Raw genomic sequence first — 24601 nt, forward strand, 5'->3', positions numbered from 1 at the left:
TGAGCAGGGTCCATGAAATACCTGTGTTTTAGTGTGACCTTTCTTCATCATGCGTGTCAAGTGGTTGCAGAGGGCCACGATTCTGAAAGAAAGCTATTGGAATGCAGGGAGAAAGCTTAATTTTGGAACTTTTAGACTAAACACAGGTTCAAAAGTTTGGGGTCAGTAAGATTAAAAAAAAAAAAAAAAACAGGAAGAAATTAACTTTTTTGTTCAGCAAAGATGCATTAAATTGAACAAAATTGACAGAAAGAACATTTATAATGTTACAAAAATTTATATTTCAAATAAATGCAGTTCTTTGGCAATCAAAGAATCATGAAAAATGTCACGGATTCTACAAAAATATTAAGCAGCACAATTGTTTTCATTAGTGAAAATAAGAAATGTTTTATGAGCAGCAAATCAGCATATTAGAATGATTTCTGATGGATCATGTGACACTGAAGACTGGAGTAATGATGCTGAAAATTTAGCTGTGCATCACAGGAATAAAGTACATTTTAAAATATACTGAAATAGGAAACAGGTATTTTAAACTGTAATAATATTTAACTGTTACTGCTTTTTACTGTATTTCTGATACAGTAAATACAGTCTTGGTGAGCAAAAGAGACTTATATAAAAAAAAAAACTTAAAAAAATCTTACAGACCCTGAAGTGGTTTTGAATGACTGATAATGACCCTAAAACGCCACATTATTTCAACCCCATCATAGTATGACTGAAATGCATATGCTTATAATTTTAACAAATACATGAGTAAATTCAAGTAGTATCACAGTTTCCATGTTTCTTATAAATAAATTCACAAATTAAGTTGGAAAAAACTCAAATAACATTTCTGTCAACCCTGTTAAATTCAAAATGTTTTAGGGCTAAGCACTACAGGGCCGAATGGTACAATGTCTAATAACAGCTTTAGCTAGAAAATATCATTGCGTCAGGCCATATGACTCTATATATGGCCTGATGCCATATTCTGTATTCTTGTTCGCGTCCAAAAATGCTACCATAAGAGAACCCTCAAAAAGCCACTGTCCCACTCCCCATGTCCCAACAGAGTTGAACAGAAAGTGCAGGAAAACATATTAAAATTATCTGGAAGAATTCATTGGGGACACATATAGCACTATTTCCATAGGCATTTAGCATTTTGATGGCAAAGCGATGAACAAGTCCTACCTGCCACCTTCTCCGGGCATATTGTCTCCTGAAGTTCTCAATGTTCACCACAGATTGTCGTCGCACCAGGGCTTGTCTGGGGTTTACGGGCTAAAGGAAAAACAATCACAGTGTCATAACCGCTCAATACAATCTTTAGATTTCCCCAGTTTATCAACTACCAAGTGAAAAATCTTAAGTCTGATTGTTTATAAAATTAATAGCACACCTTTCCTCAATAAACCACATGATTTGAGATATCATATCTATAGCACAGACAGCGTTCACAATAGAGTCCTAGCCCTAAATATGAGCAATATTAAAAGTGATGCCTTAACACATAATTGCACAAGTTCCAAGAAACACACACCCCTGAGGGACTGAGCATAGTTCATCTCTTTCCATCCCACAATGCACCACAGCCAGCTGCAGGACTAATGATCAGTGTGAGGTATGTACTGTAATCATCATCATCCAGTGCTTTATTAAGTATGGAAAGAAATAACATCACTGTTTACGTCAAGCAGCATGCTGGCATGACGTGCTGAAGAAAAGGTCCAAGTGCTGATGTTCACAAATCAATACACATATAACAAATTATCAAAAAGCTTTTTGATCGAAATTAAAGTATAAAGTAACAGGAATATACACAGAATTACATGTGCAAGAAAGAAAAGTTAAATTAAAACTGGCAATGAGCATGTAGTGCTTTAAAGAGGTACATTCACAAATAAATTAGAGAACTTTTAAACTGCTTATAAGAAAGGAAAAGTTACAATTTATGGCCAAAATCATATTTATGGCATCTGTAAACAAAAGAAAAACAACCCATGCATAAAGATGGAATGAAATCATAAAGGCTGACATCATTTCAACTTATCACTATTACTGTTCAAAGAAAGAATGTTTTTGAAAGAAATGAAAGAAACACTGACAAGATCAACCATATTGATGAATATGGTGAATGCAAAAGAATGCTGTTGAATGCTGTAGTAGAGCACCAGCATGTGCATAATCTAATTATTTTGGTATAAAGTATATACAAAACAAGTTACAAATAAACAACACAATTTTAAACTCTGACTTTTGCAGATACAGCAAATTTAATTCCAAACATGTCTCAAAAGTGTCTCAAACTAATGTTCTGTTCTGAAGGTTAAGGTCTGCAAGCTGGGACTCGAACTCAGGATGCCCGAAGCGCAACAGCGCTATATGTTGGCGAGCTGCCCACAAGGCTATTGGCGCCAAGGCCATAGGCATTTTTAACCTTATCAGCCTAGCTTATGAATATTAATTAGGCTTCAGTAAAGGTCTTTAGAATTTAAAGGGAAAGTTCACCCAAATTCTGTCATTATTTACTTACCCTCATGCCATTTTAGACCTGTAAGGCTTTCTTTCTTCTGTAGAACACAAAAGAAGATATTTTGAAGAATGTTCGTAACCAAACATTCTTTGTTACGACTGGACAACAAAACACTGTGGCATTTCTCAAAAAATCATCTTTTGTATTCCTATACAGGCTTGGAATGACATGAGCATGAGTAAATGGGTGAAATATTCTTTTAAATAAATCTTTAAAGCTTTTAAAATATTACTATTGCCCAAAATGTTAAGGGACAAACAGAATTTTTTTTTTACAATGGTTAACATTGCTACTCTATCAGCCATGCCTCTGAATTCACATCCTGCTTCTAATTCATTGTATTGCAACTGCAGTTTAATCTCCACTAGCTAGACTCAGAGATGTCTGGCTGCGCTTGAGGACGTAGATCGCCACCACAGGCCCTGCTCAGGAGCTCCTTCAGGGCCTCGTTCACCTCATTGTTCAGAGCTGAAATGGATCCGAACCCCTTGTTCCCAGCCTCTCCGTTTAGTGACCCCATAACCTCCTGCAACCATCTGAGTTCTGCGTTCAGCTCCTGTCTGAGGGAGCTCAGGTGGGCTTCTCTAGTCAGGTAGCGACTGTCGATGCTGGCTAAGCTGTCGTCGGTTGTCCTCAAGTCCTCCTGGAGGCCTTTCCTCAACGCCTCCGCTTTACGAAACTCGTAGCGCACCTGTGAGAGCTCCTGCCGAATTCTTTCGCTTTCCTCTTTATACCAAGCTTCCTTCTCAATGTAGATGGAGAGAAGAGCCTCAACATCATCCTGAAGGGATTCACGCTTCTGAGCCACATTTTTGAGACCCATTTCCACCAACGAGATGTCCTCCAGAACATTGGCGAAACGCTCAAAGTTGACATAGGTGTTGTTGGGTGGCATGCTGGAGTGGGATTGAATGGTGTACTCTTTCAGGCGTTTGGTCTTCAGCTGCTGCGATTCCACTTGTGTTTGCACCTCTACGGTGGCACTGTTGTCCTCTGGCTGCTCATGGTTCTTCGCATAGAGAAATTAGGAGGAAGAACGAGTAAGAAGCTAGTTCGCTTTTTCACCAGGATGACAAAGCACTCAACTCTCGCACAAGTAAGCAGCAGATCCAGGCAGGAGGAGTTAATGCTGGTCTCGGGATGTTAGGATGAGGAGAACAGCATGGTACACACAGGATTCAGTCGTCGATTAGAAGAATTCATCAACATGCAATTGCTTCCATTATGAAGACTTGCATGCATACATGCATCTAGTAGTTGGCCAACAAGGTAATACCAGGATTTGCTGTTTGGATTTGGGATAGTTCACCCAAGAATGATACTTTTGGCATCATTTACTCACCCTTGTGTCATGTTAAGGAGTTTTAAGTCTTTTTAGGGATGTTTCAACTGTTTTTTCCGATTAAATGAAAGTTAACAGGGTCCAAGACAACATTGGACCCCACTGTATGGACAAAACTAAAACACTTCTTAAATATCTTCATCTGTTTTCCACCCCTGTTGAAAATAACAGCGTATGCTGGTTTAAGCTGGTCCTTAGTTGGTCATGAGCTGGTTTAAGCTCGTCCTGAGCTGGTTATAAGCTTATTATGAGCTTATTATGAGCTCCTGCTCAGGACCAGCTGTTAAACAGCTTATAACCATCTTAAACCAGCTCAAACCAGCTTCCATGCTTTAAAACATACCTAACCAGCATATGCTGGTTTTATCAACAGGGACAGAAGAAATAAAGAAAGTCATACAAGCTTGAAACACATGAGGGTGAGTAAATGACAACACTTTTTACTTTTGGGTGAACTTTGCCTATAATTTTATAATTCATGTAGAGTAGAGAGAGGCATATGTGATATTAAAGCTGCCATGTGTGTCTTAATGATGTGTGTAAAACCCGAGGTCAGTTCATTCTGTACAAACCAGCAGAGTAAAGTTCAACACTTGTGTATGGTATAATGGCAGTAAGAAGCATTAATTTCAAAAAAGCCACATAACAGTAGATAAACATGTTTTCAACTGTGCATGTTTCCGACTTAATCCAAGTGGTTACCTTAATCCAGGGGTGGTTGAGTGCGTCTTGTATTTTAAGCCTCTTTCTGCAAAGAAAACAAACACAAAGCAAACTGAAGGTAAATGCAAAAGAACAACTTCAAAACATCAAAAGACAAAGAAAACAGAGAAACTGAGAGAAATGTAAGGTAGAAACTTCATTTAGACATATATGTAGCAAGTCTACGCATGCCTTAATAAACACTTGATCTGTGAGACGTCATCGTAGAACATGACAGATACAGAATATTTAACGTATTAAATGTGGCAGTAATGAAAATTGCATGCTCATACCTGCCCAATAGTGTCAATTAAAAAGGCCAGTGACAGAATCCTATTGTTTTGATGTACAGTGGGTACGGAAAGTATTCAGACCCCCTTAAATTTTTCACTCTTTGTTATATTGCAGCCATTTGCTAAAATCATTTAAGTTCATTTTTTTTCCTCATTAATGTACACACAGCACCCCATATTGACAGAAAAACACAGAATTGTTGACATTTTTGCAATAAGAAAACTACATAAAACTGGGATTTCCTGTTTTTTCCATTTTAAAAGAATAACAAATCCCACTTAGACTCATTTGTTCCCCCCAAAAAGGCCCCAAAGTCTTGCTGAAGCCTTCACTGTTGTTCAGCTGAACCCTGATTTGACCTCTCACCTCGTATCTTTCACCAGCAGCTGTCTGATGAAGCTTTTGGCCAGTTCACTGGTGCTGCCGAAGAACTCCTCATCAAATTCAAAGTTCACTGCTGAGATGTTTGCAAGAGTTTCCTGCTTGGAGTCGCCCAGGAACGGCGATGCCCCACTTAATCTGAAACAGAAAGACAAATACTTGACCTATGTGGAAGCACATTGGAAATTCCTGTTAATTAATTCCTGAAACTGATCCGATAGTGGAATCCAAACACGTGCTCCCGTAGTTCATGTATCCGACAGCTGTTAAGTGCCATAATTATGTTCATACTGGCAATGGGTGTAACAGTATGGGTGCCGCTGTCTGACAGCCCAAGGCTCAACCTGTCCCTCATTATTCACGTTTATGGTTTATTGCTACATTCATGTTAATTCCATATTTATTTAATACCTGTCATTCATATTAATTTATCTGCTCAATATTTATTTATTTAAAAATTATTATTTAATAATACTTATTCAGTTTTTATTTAATAATACATATTTATTTATTAGTAATTCTTAGTTATTTGTTTAATAATACTTATTTAATAATACTTTTTAATAATTACATTTACAAAAAATAGTTATATATTTAATTATGAATATAATCATTAATTATAAATTACTGTATTTCAAAAACATTTTAAAAATCTCACTGACCCCAAACTTTTGAATGGCAGTGTCATTTTAAACTATTGCAACTGTAAACTATTCCATAAACTACTGCATTACAGGGCATTTAAAACTATTTTTATAATTGGATATTGTTTATTCTACTATATTTAAAATTTAGGTGATGTATATTTCAAATAAAGAAGTTGAGAGAGAAAATCATCTCAGTTCTACAAAATGATTGTCAGATTTATTAATCTAAACAAAAACGACCTACAAACTGAGCATAAACTGAGTATCTTGGGTGTGATCAGATATTAATAAATTAATAAAAAATAATGTTACACCCTTTATGGAAATGAACATTATTAGGAATAATAAAAGAATCCTGGTCATATTCACTTTGGCAATGGGTGCAGCATTATTGTGTCCCATTATGAGAACCTCTCATTCATTATTCACCAGTGTGCTTCATCAATACTTTTGTTCAGCATGTGACCTGTGTATGGAACTCAATGGAATCTATCAATCATTCTGTGGAATGTCTATGAATGTCTGGATGTCCTGTCAGAGAAGGAGGAATCCACATTCCTCCATTCATACTCACAGGATGTATGTGATGACTCCGATGCTCCTAGAGGAAACAGAGGGGTGGAAGAGAGCACATGGTTAAGCCATAGTCGAGTATTGACGCTTACTGTATGTAAAGTACAAAGCGTGATGTGCTTAAAAGAGTTCTCACCACATGTCCGCCTCTAATCCCAGAGGCTCATAGTTGACTATCTCTGGAGCTGAAAATAAACCAGGTTAGAGGCATCAGCTATACATTTCATTCATAACAACCATGTGAGATGTCCAAAGATGGTAGAGATTTTCAGCATCTGACACTTACTTTGCATTTTACTTCATGAACTGTTGAACTTACCAACAAATTCTGGAGTCCCAAAAATGTTTTTGAACTCCACTCCGTCCTTGATCCTATGCGCCAAACCAAAGTCGATAAGTTTAATCCGCGGCAGTTGGATATTGTTATCCAGCAGCATGATATTTTCAGGCTGAAAACCAAATACATTTCCAATTAAAATGTAATCAATTTACATTTCCATTGACATTATGAGTGTCACTGTATGACGGTATTGAGCTGGTCATTAATTATTCACAATTCTTGTTTATTACTACATTTGATTAAATTTCAAACGATTATGTGAACATGTGAACTGTTAATTTCATATTTATGTACTTGATTATCTGATTCATAATTTCAATTATTTGGTTGATATTTAATTTAAAATGTAATTTAAAATGTAATTTAATTTAATTTAATTTCCCCATGGAATGTTTGATATTTTTATAACTGGATATTGTTTGTTCTATATTATACATTTACATGATCTATAGTTCTAAAAAAACTAAATTCTACAATCAAGTGGGAAACACTTCAGTTCTATGCGACTAAATTGGGAGGAAAATGTAACTGAAATGAGAAAAAGTGAAATTGAAACATCTTGAGTTCACAAAACACATTGTAGTCTTGCAAACCATTTTTGTATTGTCCATGACAATGAAAACAGCGATGGAAATACAAGCTTTCTATTTTCAAGTTCATCTCAGCAAATGCTGCTTGTCATATGTGTGTCTGGCTAATCAACGTTAACCTCCACCTCAGCAGTTTGCATGCTGATGAAGTGGCTGAAGGTTTCATGTAATTCTGAGGGACGTTGCGTGGGACTCAACACCTGTTATGTTCCCATATTAATGCCTCTACATACTCAAGAGGTGAAAAGAGACATCCAGCTGACTTCAAGTGTGGAGGAGGACACACACCATGCTCCTGTAGGAATTGTGCCATGTCTAGGATGTACAAATACAGATTTGCCTCCTAATCAATGTGAAAAGAAAGGCGAGAAAACTATATATAGGCCTATGTTAGCGACCTATTTACTGGCTACTTGCGAAATCTCTGAATTTAGCTGATAGATAAAATAGCTACTTTTTAGAAACAATCTTTTTGTGATGGTGCGTTTTCTCAACCTATCAGTAAATATGTTTTGACTAAGAAAGTTATGCTATGCTAATATCTTTTTGAGTGTGAGACATAGCTGCGTCTCATTTTGGAGGCTGTGTCCTCTGGAAGTCGGAGCTTATCCAGTGACCTAATTAGTGGCTATATTAAATCTCATAATTTAGCTGTTAGCTAAAATAGTTATTTTCTTTTTTGAGGCAGGACATGTTTTGTTTACATAGGCTATCAGTTAGCATATGTTATTTTGAACATGAGAGTGTGTTATGCTAAGCTAAGCTAATATCTAGTGAGCTGGCTACTTCCCAAATCACTGAATTTAGCTGTTAGCTAAAATAACTTTTTCGTAAGCATAGAATGACAAGTTTTTGTTCAAATAGCAGTTAGCATATGTTTTGAGCAAGAGAGGGAGTTATGTTACGCTAATATCCAGTAACCTAATTAGTCAATGGCTACTTTCTAAATCTTTGTTAGCTAAATTAGCTATTTTTAGGAATGTTAATTGAAGTAAGCGAAATATAGTTATGAAAGTTCCCTGATAGCACACGTACATCACGGAGAAGTGTATTTGACATCTGCAAGACGTATTTTTTAGTGTTTGCTCATCTGCAATACGTCTGTTGGACGCTTCCTATCAGATGTCAACTAGACATATATTAGATGTCTTTAAGATTTTATGATTTGGAATGTATGTAAAACTGATATCTTATAGACATCTGTCAGATGTTTGTACACAGCAGATGCTTTCCAGATCAAGCGATCTTTAACAGTGTGCTATCTGGGTAATACCTTTGAGTGAGCCTATTCACAGATGAAAGTGAATATTCAGTAAGATAAATGCATTCATTTGAATGAACAGCTGTTTTTGTTTACATAGCAGCTAGCATATAAATACATTCGCGCCGAACATTCGTGTTTGTGTAAAAAGGCCTTCATGCTAAGCGAATATCCAGTGATATACTGCAATTAGTCACTGTTATGTCCTGACTAATAGGCTACCAATTATTTCAGCATGGTACGTTCTGTTTACATAGCAGTTAGCATGTGCTAACTGGAGCAAGAGAAGCAGTTAGCTAAAGTAATATCTTTTTAGTGTCTCCGGCTGGCCTTGTAGAGCTCAAGCGTGCGCTGGCGACTATGGAGATGCAGCACTTATAAAAACAGGATGGAGATTATGGCAGAGAACAGCGTGGGTGACATGTCTCATCATGTGCCGCTGATAACCTTGTGTTAGAATGTCTGGACCCAGGCCAGCCGGGACGAAAAACATGGGAATGGGGTGCAAACACACATACAATCTCAGCCCATGATGGGACGGTGTTCAGCACAGCGATTAGTTAGAGCTGTCATTAGGAGAGGAAGCTGTTTATAAGCTGAAAAGAGTGAAAGGAAGGAATTTCCAGACGGTTGACAGAAACAGGGTCATGTATGCATTCCCAAGAAACAGTACAATGGCAGGTCTTAGAAAAGTGAATAGCTATTTTGTCATACAAAGTTTCAGGTGTTGCCATGCAACAGACCCGATTGTTCTTCAGAAAAGGCCAATTCACCTCTGCTTGAGGAAGAGCTAAACTGTTGCCATGGTGACCATTATAGCTGTTTCTCGCCTCCACAACCAAGCCATTTATAGGAAGCTATACGACTGACTCCGGATCTCTCAGACAGGCGTGGACAAAACTTGTTTTGTACCTTCAGGTCAAAATGTACAATTTTCTTGGAGTGCAGGTACTGAACTCCGTTGAGGATCTGTTTGATGAATTCTGTGGCTTCCTCTTCACACAGCGACTCCTTCTGAGCCAGGAAGTCGAAGAGCTCGCCTCCTGAAACACTGAAAAATGACATTTCCACTGGTTAGAAGTGGTTTGCCTGTCTAACACGCAAACCAACAGACATATTCAAAGATGCAGTCATGCAGCCAACGTAAGAAGCTGACTTTAAATTTGCTGTGTCGGTTGTAATCAGTTGATGTCATAATAAAGCATTATTTATTAGACTAAAAAAAATTGTTTAAGAAATGTAAACAAATACTTATCTATTTAATATTTATCTGATTGACATTTACTTACTCATTTATCTGATTAATATCCATTTAGCTGCTTCATATTTATTTATTTTTCCCGGTGACATTTTCACTTTTTTTATAATTGGATATTGTATTGTATTAAATTATGTATATTTCTAATAAAGATGAGAAAAAAAATTCAAAGCATGAAAAATAGCTTAAAATACGTTTTGTTTGAAAAACATTTATTTATTTACTTATTTATCAGTGTATGTAGCCTATATAATATGCATTTAATTCATGTTTATTTATGTAGATACTTATTGACTTTAATTTATGTAATTATTATTTTATCCATCCATCCATCGCTGTGGCTTCTTTTTTTAATAATTGGATATCATATTGTATATTGTAATTGAATTATGTAAGTGATGTATATTTCTAATAAAGTTGGTTGAGAAAAAAACTACATTTTTGAAGCATTAATAAAATATTTATGTTTGATGAACTGATTTATTTATCAATGTAATATTTATATATTACATAATATTTTTATACAATATGCATTTAATTCATGTTTACTTATCTAACTTGACTGATTATTTGATTAATATTTATTTTTTCATACATTTATACTATTACTTTTACTTATACTATTACTATACTATTACTACTAATAATCACTTATCTGTTTTTAATGTATGTTCATTCATTCATTCATTCATTCATCCCTTCATCCCTGTGGCTATTTTTATAATTGGACATTATTTGTATATTGCAATTTAATTATTTGAATATTTCTAATAAAGCATATTTCTAATAAAGCTGAGGAAAAAATCCTCAGTCCTACGATCATTGTTAAAATCTATTTATTAATCTAAACAAAAATGGCCTCCTGACAGAGTGCACGCAGTATATCTCACACATGCAGAGAGGTTCATCTCAATAACATAGACTAGTAAACTTCCTCTGTGACATTTAACCACAGCAGCTCTTAAAATGGCTTAGTACAGCTCTTTTTATCATTAGCATCAAACCACTTTATCGTAGCTCTGCAGAAATCTCTTTCCCATACACTCACAGAGATTTCAGTAGTCACATATCAGCACAGCTGAACAAGTACACTATGTCTCCTTTTTGAAGCCCGAGTATTTAATCCAGAAAGATCACTTAAAATGCAGAGCAGCTGACAGTCACAGACAGTCCATTCAGTCACAGTTCTGATTGGATTCAGGCCACAATTAGCCCTAATTGAGCTTCTACGCTCCCATGCACACATTACAGTCATGGTAAACCTGAGCCGGGCCTCCCAGCAACTCTAGAGCACTGACATTTACTACAGCTTCCCCAACACATTCAGAGAATGACAAACACACAGGCCGTGGAAGTTTAAACTGCTCCCATTCCATAGCACAAGGGGTCATGAGTAATATTAGCCATAAAAGTATGGAAATCCAGTGGAAGTAATATGCTATCTTGGCACCTTTGGCATAATGTTTACAATGTACAATGATTTGGGACACACTAATCCTGATGCCACATACTATTTAGGATGGAGAATATGTGAATTGGGATGCAGACTGCACCATGCAGCCATTTTTTTGTCCTCTAATGCACCTGATCCAATGAATCAGATGTTTGTTATGTTTAATGGTAGCTGAAACAGCTGTTATAGTTCAGGACTAGATGGTAAGCCTTCTTTCGAGAAAGTCTTAAGAGACTGAAGTAGAGAACTACTGGTTCAAACAGCAGTGAGTAAGAGCTCTTGGAAGAGGGCGGCAGGCATTAGTCAACTAAAGAGCAATGTCATTTGAGGACTCGCACTTGAAATAAAGCAGTAGCTCGCATTGATTTGAATGTACAACCTAGTTTGTTATAGTTTTAATGGATTTCCTATCACATTTCTGAAAATGGCCTTCAAATTCAGCTGATATTTTGATGGATTTTTCATTTACTGTACATTAAGAAATCTTAAAGGTGCGGTAATAAAAACAGCCTTTTCTAGTTCTAAGGATCAGAGATATATGGAAGCTTGTTTCAGTCACTGAATAAAAAATAAAAAGGTAATTGCAACTTTTTATCTCTAAATTCTGACTTTTTACTCACAATTGCAAATTTATATATCACACTTCTGACTTTTTTCTTGCAATTACAAGTTATGAAGCCAGAATTGTTAGATATAAACTAGCAGTTGTAATAAAATGACAGAATTGTGAGCTGACTTTTTGTATTTTTTCAGAATTAGACTTTATAACTCACAATTGTGCAGGATATAAACTTGTAATCGCGAGAAAAAAAGTCAGAATTGCAAGACATAAACTCACAAATGTGAGAAAAAAATCCAGAAATGCAATTCTGACTTTATTTCTGACAATTGCGAGTTTATATCCTGCAATTATGGCTTTGTAACTCGCAATTTATATCACCGTTTTGACATTATGACTCACAAATTCAAGTTTATATCTCGCAATTTTGAGTAAAAAAAGTCAAAATTCTGAGTTTATATCTTGCAATTCTATGTTTATATATTTCTCAGATATATATTTCTTTGTATCTAGATATATTTCTCAGAATTGCAAAGAAAAAAAGTAAGAATTTTGAGATATAAACTCGCAATTGCGAGAAAAAAGTCATAATTACGAGATAAATTATAAAATTCTGAATTGCAATTGACCATTTGCAAGGAGCTTGACTGACAGGCGATCTGACCAATCAGAAAGTGGATATTATGTGCCGCCGCTGCTATCCGCCATCTTGCCTGACATCTACGGCCGGTCTCCATAAAAATCCATGTTAAAATGGGGAAAAAAAAAGATAGACTGAATTGAAACTTTTTCAATATAAATATATAGTTTAGTCATGAAACTCTAGATGGCGCAGGCTGATGTTTGTTAACTTAACTGATGATATTCAGAGAGTTAAACGACTTGGCACAAGCCGATTGGTTCATGCTGCATATGCAGCCAGTGAGCTTACTGCCTTGCATTTATATGGCTGGCTAGCATTCACTAGAGATTCATGCAGCGCGCTTTCAGAGTTTCTCAACCCTCCCCCTTCATGTATATATATATATATATATATGTTTATAATAGATATATATCTTATCTATTTTTTATGCCATGTTGGAAACAGGCTTTCATAGAGATAAAATGGAAGTGGTTGAGTAAAAACTAAATTAAATTGTCTCTTTTTATTGACATAAAGCCTTGAATTTGGCTTAGGGAAGCAGATGAAAAGGTTCAGGATATGGCCCCTATAGAGTGAGGACATCTGTGTGAGTGGGTAATTGTAGCTCTCACAAACGGTGTAGAAGGATGAGTTCTCACTCACAGCTCCAGGATGAGCACCACGTCAGTGCGGTTCTCGTAAACGTCGTGCAACGTGATGATGTTGGGATGCTGGAGATCCTGTAGGATGTCCACCTCTCTCTCGATCTCCTCTCGCCGAACGCCTCTCCGGCTCGCCCGACTCTGCCGCTTCTTTATGAACTTTGCAGCATATTCCACACCCGTACTCTTCTCTTTACAGTGCTTCACGATAGCAAACTGCCCACTGAGTAAGAGAGAGAGAGAGAGACAGAAAAACATTAATTTCTTCTGTCTAATAAGCCAGATGATGAATGATCTGAGTAATCACATTTAACATGCATCTCCCCAGGATATGGTTAATAACGCAATAGCAGAAAAAGCTGCCACATTGTATCTGTCAGTTTTTTAGGATTAAAACATTCCAGGGGATTAAAGCATTTTCTAGTTTCTTCAAACAAATTTGGTTGAGAAAATTATCGACTGCACAAGAATAAAACCAAACGAACATTCGGAACAATGTATAAACCATTCATTTATATAAAGTGACAGTGCTCAAAACCCACACTAGCAAATTTAGTTTTAGTAGAAGCCAGTGCTTTCTTTTTTCTCCCTTGAACTCACTGTGAGCTCATATAGATCTTTATATGTGATGTAAATGTTTATGTAACAACAAAATGCATGAATTGTGAAGGAAGGTAGTGCCTCCACATCACTATGACTGGCTGATATATGAATGAATAAATGAATAGATATTGACTTTTAAATGGATCAAACCGGTGGAAATTTGGCACTAATGTTTTATTTTTTGTTTCGCTTTTGGGTATATCTTAATTTTAAAATCAAACTGAAACAAATTTTAATCTGATATGTAGATTAAACACAATTTGGTTAAATTAATATGCACATTTGGGTCTGCAACTGTTAATACATTTGCGTTGTTTACCCATAAATGTGTTATTTTGCTGCATGTGTTTGTTTTTTTATATTTGACAATTTTTTTTACAATAATTCACAATAATTTAATAGTAACAAAACATTATTAATTAAACAATTAAAAGTAGCAACAACATTTTATCTGTTAGTTCAAACTCTATATGTAAATTGTATTCAATAAATTCTATTTTTTTTTTTTATTTTAAAATTGCAATTGCAAAATAAGTTAAAATGCTGTTTTATATGCATTATATGTTTTTTATGCCTTTTATATGCCTGAACATGAATTTACACACAAAAAACAAACAAACCCACAGAGTGCACTTCTTCATCGCATAAGTTGACCACATACCACTGAGACATAGTTTCTTTAAAAACATTAGATGCTTAATTTCCTTAAAATGTAAACAGAAATGCTTGAAATCCTTCAACACCAACTGGCAGTAACATTAGAAACAAGAGAAAATACTTAACTGGAGCCAAATGAGTGTCGGTCTAAGTATGGTCTCTATACGCTCTATTTAGCTCTATAAGCTGCATCGTGTGCAACATAAATCATCACATGTTGCAGTTTAATTACAGAGACTCTTTTTATCAAGGGTACATGCAACTAACATCACAAGTACATTAACATATGCACGCCCACATTCACATATCAATGCATATTCAGTATTTAGTAACTTGGCATAGCTTTGCTTTTAGCCTGTGAAACCCATTGGGTTTGTGCTGTTGAACTGAACAATCAATTATGTGTTGGATCTTTAATGCTGAAATATGTCTACAAGGATGGTTTGTACTCGAGCTCCCTATAGAATCTTGGAACAGAACGTTTCTTGCATAGCGAAAGCCTGAGAGGAAATCCTGCCGCAGGGAAGTGCGTGCCAACTGGGGTCACAGTGTGGGAGGAAAACGCTCTCAGAGAGGAGAGAGACAGAAAAGAGGAATGCCACCCACCCACCACTTCTGTGTCAAAGACGCTTTTGCTTCCTCACACACGCTTTGAACATTTCAAACAATATCTCCCGAGTCGACACATGCTGCTCATGTTATTTGTTGGTTTGTGTAGACAGTGGGTAGAAAGGATACATTAAAGTAGGGATGCACAGATACTGATTCATGTTTCCAGATTCCAGATTCCAGATTCCAGTCCAGAAAGAAAGTTTAAAAGGTTTTAAAGGGGGTCATACAATAGAAAAAATAAAATTGCTCTTTTAAAATAAAAAGTGTTCATTTTATCAAGTACTGTAGACATATTCCAACCAATCATAGATATAATCTATCCTTCATTCCATTCATTCATTCTAACATTAGGCAATAAATCGGCATGATCTTGGCTTAACAACCATATTATCATTTAGTACAATGACAGACTTGTTAACATGCATTTTCAGTTAAATAAAACTTTAAATGCTAAATCAAACTGCTGCTAAAACAATATGGAATAAAAACAATATGTAATTAAAAAACCTCTGAAAGCCAAAGCACAGGCACTAGTACCATTCAAAAGATTAAGTGCTTTTATGCTTTTGAAAGTCTCTTATGCTCATTTATTGATCAAAAACACAATAAAAACAGAAATATTGCAATTTATAATAACTGTTTTCTATTTTAATATATTTTATGCATGCAATTTATTCCTGTGATGAAAAGCTGAATTTTCAGCATCATTACTCCTGTCTTTAGTGTCACATGATCCTTCATAAATCATTTTAATATGCTGATTTGATTATTATCAATATTAAAAAAAATATTTGGAAACAGTAATCCATTTTTTCAGGATTTTTTTTTTTATTAATAGAAAGTTTAAAAGAACTGTATTTAAAATAGAAATCTTTTTAGCCTCTGAATATTACAAATGTCTTTACTGTCATTTTTGGTAAATTTAACGCAATTAAATTGCAAATAATTGTGAATTTTCTATGCATTTTCAGTTAAATAAAACTTTAAATGCTAAATCAAACTGCTGCTAAAACAATATGGAATAAAAACAATATGTAATTAAAAAACCTCTGAAAGCCAAAGCACAGGCACTAGTACCATTCAAAAGATTAAGTCTGTATTTTTTTATGCTTTTGAAAGTCTCTTATGCTCATTTATTGATCAAAAACACAATAAAAACAGAAATATTGCAATTTATAATAACTGTTTTCTATTTTAATATATTTTATGCATGCAATTTATTCCTGTGATGAAAAGCTGAATTTTCAGCATCATTACTCCTGTCTTTAGTGTCACATGATCCTTCATAAATCATTTTAATATGCTGATTTGATTATTATCAATATTAAAAAAAATATTTGGAAACAGTAATCCATTTTTTCAGGATTTTTTTTTTTATTAATAGAAAGTTTAAAAGAACTGTATTTAAAATAGAAATCTTTTTAGCCTCTGAATATTACAAATGTCTTTACTGTCATTTTTGGTAAATTTAACGCAATTAAATTGCAAATAATTGTGAATTTTCTTCTACAATTCTGAGAAAAAATAACTGAATTGTGAGATGATAACTCAAAATTAAACTCGCAGTTCTGAAGTCTAATTGTGAGATAAGAACAATTTTCTTTATGTATGCATGTATGTATGTATATGGAACTATATGTATGTATGTATATGGTGACCCCAAACCTTTCTACAGTATTATATAATGGCCTTCTCATTATTCAGCAACTTGGCCAATCACAACAGAGATCATGTACATATAGAAACAAAGTCTTAAAAGTACAGCAACAAAAACAACATTTACTTTTAAATCTAACAGATAGGGTGGTCAGTGCCTTTTAAGTTTAAACTCCTTTATTTGTCTTAATACAGAAATGCATTCCTGATGCACATGGACAGGCAGCACATGAAGTCAACAGATTTAGGAAGTGTCTCTGAGTCACGACTATATCCGACTATGAGTCTAACAAGACCGCAGATCTAGACGGACTGCATGTAAGCTGACTAAGCGAGCCGCTCTTGACATCATGCCTCACGTCTGCGGATGTGCATTTGGCCCGGCTCATTATCAGCTGTGACCAGAAAATAACTGTCCTCTATAAACTCCTCTAGTGCTCGTGCCAGACGATCTGTACCGTCACAGAGAAGAGGGATTAGAGGGAAACAGACAGCAGGATGAGGGGGGAAAGAAAAACGAGGGATGATGTCTTCACTGTGAAATGCACGGGATGTTTAGCAAGGTTTCTAAACATCGTCATTAGTAGGAATGTCTTCTAGCAGACCACAGTAGACTTTGGAAATAGATGACTGTGTTTTAGTCTTATGCCATTTATTAAATGTTACATTAAATGTTTCATGTTGACTGTTCATTCAGTTATAGATAAGAATATCTTACAACAACTTTGTGGGTCTTTGATTCTTCATAGTACTGTGCGTCTGTGTTCCTGTTCCCCTTTCTCTGACCTCACATGGAAAGTATATAAAAATACGATGCCATGCTGCAGACTAAAGCTCTGTTTGTCACCTGCTGTTCTTGTTCATGCATCGAGTTCTGAATGCGCTGTGAAAATAGGCTGTGTGGATTATGCACAGCGAGCAGATGATTAGACCATGATTGCAGCCAGTTTTTTCCCTGTGTTTCACATGAAGCCCCACTGAGAGCTTCCATAAGGCTGTGATAGGCTGTGTATATGGCTGTGTCTGTGTTATCATTGGAACCGGGCTAATTTTAGACGCCACCCTTTTCCTCTTCTACCTGCTAGTGTTTTCTGTGATGATGGGCAGTGCTACAGAGTAATAAATGTAAATATATATAAATGTATGTTTTTATTCAATTGTTTATTATATATTATATTATATAGATTAGGGCTGTCAAATCGATTAATCACATCCAAAATATTGTGTTATTGTGTGAACTGTTTATTTTTATATGTATATATAAATACACACACATACACATATATATTTAAGACATATTTACATTTCTATTTATATTATACATAAATATAAATATATATTACACTCTAAAAAATGCTGGGTTAAATACAACCCAGCGCTGGGTAAAATATGGACAAACCCAGCGATTGGGTTAAACATGTAACCCAGCTGTTGGTTGAAAACAACCCAAACGCTGGGTTTGTCATATTTAACCTAGCATTTTTTAGAGTGTACATATATTTCTTGGATGTGATATATATATAGCACATATAAGCACATTTCCCTATAATTCTCATCGCAATGCAATAACATTTCATTCTCATTCAAACCATTTTTAAATGTTATATATATATATATATATATTCCTATAATGTCCCTTTAATTCTCATGATCATAATGCACTAAAATATCATTCTCATTATTCTGAGAAAAAAAAGTTAAATATTTATAGGGTACTATTTAGTGTACTATATTAAATTATGCTGATTTAATAAAAAAATATAATAGCATAAAATACTGTACTACATTAGAACTAACTGAAAATTCATCACTATCAATAATGAGACTGAAAAAGTACTCAAAAGTAAAATGTCCAGGTATATTACAGCAATCAAAAAAGAGGAAAATGTGCTTGACTGTCATGAAAATGTCACAATTCAAATAATTTTAATGTTTTGAAAATGGTGTAGAAAAATACAATTTCTTATTTTTATTTTGGGGTCAATTATGACCCACATTTATGTAAAATTCACCAATTCATACACAACCAGGTTTGTTTGTATTTTATTTCTACTTTTTTCAAAGAAAAGTTTTCCTTCTTTTGCCACAGAAATGGTACTTTATTTTTTTGTTTCCAGAAGGCACACAGCCTCAAGGCCAAGGGCAATTTGCCTGACCTTTCTGTTTGTTTGTTTGTTTGCAAAAACACAGACATAATAAAGACAGAGAGATGTGTCTGCTAGGACAAGAAACACTGATTTAAAAGAAAACAACTTTTATTTCACTCAAAGGACATTTTTCTCACTGTGTCTAATACGGTTTTCTGTTCACATAACGCAATAAAATCAAGAGAAGAATTGCATTACAGTTCAGTGCCTTTGGCAAGTAGAACCGAATATGTTTGATTGCTAAATCAGTAGGGACTATTGGCCACATCGATAACTATGTTCCTTTAACAACCCATAACCCACAGAGATACAAGGACGCCAAACACTGCTAGGTCTCCGCCTGGAAAAAAGGGTCGGGTTGTCCACAGAGAGCTCAGAGGGGCCTACATAATAAGAGGTTTTCCCCCATACGCATACACACACAGTGCAAAGGCATGGAAAACAAAAACAGTCTGAACTGGAATGTGTAGCCAGAGGGACAGCCCGGTCTCTTCCAGATCCACAGGAGAACACAAGCCTAGACCAAAACAACTCAGCTTCTCAAGTTTTCTTTCCATTTACTTTACTTTACTTTTACTTTTAGTCATTTAGCAGACTTTCCATTTATCACATTAGCGGCATATTTCACCTCCACAGGCCACAATAATGTCATTTCAATTCACAACACATGACGGTGCAGGCAACATATGTGTGAAGCAAATCATATACTGTAGCAATTTACTGATTAAGTAAATTTTCGGATTAAGTTCTATTCTATTAATGTATATTCTGGTTAAGTATTATTGTACATCTCGACTTTTTGAGCTGTAATGTTCCAAAATTACCTTTGCTTGGACATACACAGTTTAGTTAAATTACGTGGATATTCTGAATAAGGTGTTTATTCCCCAAAAATCTGATTAAACCAGAAATATTCCAGCTGTTTTATGCAGATTTTTAAGAGACTATAAAAACAGTCGTTGTAAATTTAGTTACATAACGCTTATAAAATTGGAATAGGACCATATTCTGATTAATATCTGAATATTTTTGTAAACACTAACAGCTAGAAACATATTTCATGTATTATATGTGTCATAACTGTTACTAGACTATATCATGTGTTTTTTTACATTTCACTTAGACAATGACAATATCAGTATTAAGACACAATTAAGGTGTGGTGAAATTAGCGAAATGTATGAAGCACAGCTCACACAGAAATCATTTTCAAACCAAGTAGCTTACTGTTGGTCAAACAAGGCGAATCCACGTAACCAACTTGAACCTGTAGCACAATTTGCATAGGGAAATATTTCACCCTCACGTGAAATTCCCAAAAGCATTGATTTCAATTGAAATGAATAACAGTAAATGTGACCGCACTTAAACACTTCCTGACGAGGACAAAGTACTGCTTCACAAACTGACCTTACATTCAAATGCCTTCAAGGTTTGTTTTAAAGCTGTATTACATGCTTTGTCAGAGGTGTGATTTACAGACGATCCGAGGGTGGACAGAGGCATCCCATTGCAGGTGTGCCACTAGTCTCTGTTCTAAGCCCGCTTGTGTTTCTGAAGGCTGGAGGTCTCAGTGGATTTCCACTCCCAACAGCTGCTGGTTATTAGCCGGTGGGCCTTACTGGCCGTGCGCTTGACTAAACGGCGCCAGTCCAATATTCAAATGCAGGTCCAGAGGGGACATTATGACACTGAGTTTCATTGTGTCCATATGTGCATACATGAAAAAGCGTGTCCTTTGCTCTGACAACAGGATGGAACAGATGTTAATGCATTCTTTATCTGGGCTAGGTCTCAGTTAAATAGCGATTTTAAAACAACAGAGTGTGTGTTTTTATTTCCACCACAACGGAAAATATGCATATTTCATTGACCAATCAGCTTTCAGGACCGGAAGTATCCATTTTGTGTAAAAACAATAAAACATTATTGCATTATGGATGTCATTTCTTTGAAATCCTGCCAGTGAGATCCTCTCAAACTGAACACACTGCCATTCCTCCCACACAATCTATCATAACAGCTTTTCAACTCCTTCAATTCACAGCTGCCGAATACTTGCTTTTCAGCACTTTGGACAGATGACCAAAACAGTTTGGACAGATTTTTGCGAATAAAACATTAACAGACGCTTCATTAAAGCATCTTGTTTGGGCAGTATTGGGCAAAACAGCAGTGGGGGAAAGAATGCGAGGAATGTGCGTTGATGTTTCGACAGATTACCGCCCCTCCAACTCTTTTGCTAAAAATAACTTTTTGTTTTTTAATTCAAACTTGTTGACGTACAAAGAATGGCTATTATTGCACTGGGAGTTTTGTGAGGACTACAACGGGATGCTTAAAATAGGCAACTTTACCCAGATACCCCTGGATCAGCTCATTGTGGGGATCAATAGCACCTGTCGTTCACTTCAGCAGTCAGACACCTACATATCTGGCCTTGAGCTTTGAAAGAAATGGGTTCTTGAAAATATTAAATCAGAACGTTTTAATGGGAATGGGCTAGTAGAAAATATTTAATGCAAATAAAAACAATAATTCATTAAACACAGGCAGGACCAATTTCTGCAAACATTATCTATACATTTGAACATTGCAACAATTTAGATACTGTTGCATTTATTGGTAGTTTTTATTAGCTGATACTGATATCTAGATATAATGTATACAATACTGTTTCAAGGATTTGGAGTTGATAAGATTTTTTGAAATAAATTTATACTTATATTCATCATGGTCCTGGATGCATTCATTTGATCAGTAGAGACAGTACTATTAGAGCGCTACAAAAAAATGTAATTAAAAAAATAAATGTTGTTCTTTTGAAATTTTTATTTATCAAAGAATCCTGAAAATTTGAATGAAATTAATGATGGATCATGTGACATTAAAGACTGGAGTAAGGATGTTGAAAATTCAGCTTTGCATCACAGGAATAAATTACATTTTAAAATATATTTAAATAGAAAACAGTTATTTTAAATTGTAATAATATTTCACAATATTGCTGTTTTTACTGCAATTTTTATCTAATAAATGCAGCCTTTGTGAGCATTTTTCTTTAAAAAACATTGAAACACCCTTTAAACAGTAGTGTATACATAATACAATTCAATGATAGTAAATGAGTTAAAATACAAACTTATAAAAAAATAAAATAAATAATAATAACAACTTATTTTACACAACATTTAGTCCAAATTCACCAAAAATACATGCCACTACTGCCAAATATTGGACAGTTAATTGGCCCAGGTGATGCATTTATATTGGTTATAATGTCTTAAGGTCATATGTGTCGTTAAAATAATCATAAAGCATTTTCCATTTTTTGCACACTGAAAATGTAAAAAAAAGTTTTCAATCTTTCATCAAGTCTTAGTATGACATATTGAATGGATTGTACTTTTGTCCTTTACAGCCTTTTTTCTGCTTACTTCAAATTATATATGACATCCACTCTGACTAAAGTCCTCAGGCAGCTGTCTCTTCCTACATGACTTGCTGAAATATGAGTCAAAAATGTCTTGACTAGTGCGTTATCAAATGTGCGGGCTGATTACTTATAGTATTAGTCATCGCAGTGTTCACTCTATGACTCATAAAATTACTTTCACTCTGAGATGGCAGAAAAGTTTGAAATGATTCTCCATTAATATCATAATCAAATTATTGGGGGCCTGGAACAACAGATTTAGTTGACATTAATGAGTCCCTCTTGTCCCCTGGTTGTCCCCATGACGACAGCCCTGTATATAGAGTATATGATGACTCACAGATAAGCAAACAGCCAATAAAGATACAGACCAGAAACATATGGTAAGCTATTTTGGAAAAAAAAACTCATAAACCAACAGCTGTGCATATAGTCTGTTGCTATGGGGATGATTTGCACAATCTCTTAAAAAAGATACACATGCAGTACATGTATTTATAAAATACCATCTATCACATTGTATCAAGTGTCCTGTCAAAACATACACAAACACATCAACTCTAAAAAATGCACTAATTCTCTCATCTTCTGTGGCTTTCATCACTTCCTCCTATTGCTTAACCTCAAGTGAAGGGGAAGATGGCATGCGTTGCTTTTTCTCTCGTAAAACAAGCTGAATTGAAAGTTTTTAAATGCTGTTCATGAAGGGCTATCCGGCATCATCCGTCTGAGTAGCACGTCAGATCTATATAAACTGAATGTTTTAGCCAAATATAAGTTTGCTCATGAAAGAGACAGATTTGCCAAAGCCCGCTGACTCAAAAGCACAGTTAAGCAATGTAACAGGATCACTATGTATAATGTGTTACATAAGAGCTCTTCCTCTATCTTACCTGTCGACTAACAAACTAGCTGGAACTGGTATCTGTGACATTACTGTGCAATATATACTGACTGGATCTTATAGACAGGGCCGGATTTACCTCTTATTGTGACATAGGCAAAACTTTTTTTTGGGCCCCCCTTCCTTATTAATAGGCGTATATAATATTACCACCCCAGCAAATAAAAATATTTCGTAATCAGTAGAAACCGTTACAGTGTTTTCTATCGCAATAAGCGCTTGCAATCAGTCAATAAAAATCGAATGTCTTAATTTGTTTGAGAATAGAGAAATGCTGTTCCATTAATAGGCTCCAGCGTCGTGGCCACATTCATCGTGGCCATTGATATGCAGGCTAATGCAGTTATTAGAGAGAGAGAAGAGAGAGATTAAGCGCATGTGAATACATGCGTCTGTGCGTCTCTCAGCAGTGTTCAGCAGCAGTGTCTACTAATAGCGAATCTTTAAGTTAAACTGCTTCAAGAACCTCGCTACTGAGAAATGTCATGTAGCTTTTCAGCTGCAAAACTACTTTACTGATAAATTCGCGGTGCAGCGCTGATGACAAGTTTCTGTTCGCGTCTCCGCATGTGTGCACGTCTGCACTGTGTGTGCATCTGTGTGAGAGAGAATGGGAGAAAGAAAGCGTGATTTCCGTACAAACAAGGTAGAAAACATGGAAATAGTTACCCTATTGTTTGTTATATTTGTTTGCTCAATGTCTTCTGGTGTTTTGGTTCTTTTACTGTTGTAGATAGCCCATAGAATAACAAAAAATATTACATATCTCTTCATTGTGTTTGGGCCCCCCTGGACGAGCGAGCATAGGCACGTGCCTAGAATGCCTATGCGTAAATCCAGCCCTGCTTATAGACCTTTAGACTCCATACTTAATTTGACGTGAAAGATGAAAGTGAGGCTGTGCAAGACAGACGTACAATCCGATCAATGTGATTGATTCACAAAATACATTGAGGGTGCGTTCACATTTGTCATGTTTGGTTCGATTAAAACGAACCCTGGTGCGATTGCTCTGTTAGTGCGGTTCATTTGAGTAAGTGTGAACGCTGCCATCCGAACCCTGGTGCGCACACAAACAAGCGGACCAAGACCGCTAAAAAGATGGGTCTCGGTCTGCTTCCAAACGAACTCTGGTGCAGTTCGAATGATATATGAACGCAACACGGAACAAATACTTCTAAACGAACTAAAAACAGGAAGTAATGACAAGATGCGACGTTATGCGACATGATTTGACGACGTGGTGTAACCAAAACAAAATGAGCAGAGGGCAAACGTGGAGCAACGATGAGGTAAAGTGCCTTTTATGAGCTCCTTGTGAGTTTGCAGGTGGTGAAAATAAAATTATATGTACACGCAAGAATGAGCGCGCTTA

The 24601-nt window shown here is 35.6% G+C and overlaps 1 protein-coding gene across 2 annotated transcripts in view; it reads right to left on the reverse strand.

Moving 5' to 3' along the window:
* Positions 1-24601, reverse strand: part of dapk2b (death-associated protein kinase 2b) — a 35166-nt gene that overhangs the window by 2119 nt on the left and 8446 nt on the right. The window contains exons 3-11 of one of the 2 annotated variants that reach the window (XM_016575330.1): positions 13213-13434; positions 9570-9708; positions 6786-6915; positions 6603-6651; positions 6468-6494; positions 5232-5384; positions 4572-4617; positions 1186-1275; positions 22-93 (exon numbers count right to left, since the gene is read on the reverse strand). In XM_016575330.1, the coding sequence (XP_016430816.1) occupies positions 22-93; positions 1186-1275; positions 4572-4617; positions 5232-5384; positions 6468-6494; positions 6603-6651; positions 6786-6915; positions 9570-9708; positions 13213-13434 (928 nt within the window). Of the gene's footprint in view, positions 1-21; positions 94-1185; positions 1276-2763; positions 3537-4571; positions 4618-5231; positions 5385-6467; positions 6495-6602; positions 6652-6785; positions 6916-9569; positions 9709-13212; positions 13435-24601 lie in introns of those variants that run through there. The other variant, XM_016575329.1, reaches the window with a different exon arrangement.

This window comes from Sinocyclocheilus rhinocerous, unplaced genomic scaffold (genome assembly GCF_001515625.1).
Source record: "Sinocyclocheilus rhinocerous isolate Xijiao unplaced genomic scaffold, SAMN03320098_v1.1 scaffold204, whole genome shotgun sequence".
In the NCBI taxonomy this organism is placed as follows: domain Eukaryota; kingdom Metazoa; phylum Chordata; class Actinopteri; order Cypriniformes; family Cyprinidae; genus Sinocyclocheilus; species Sinocyclocheilus rhinocerous.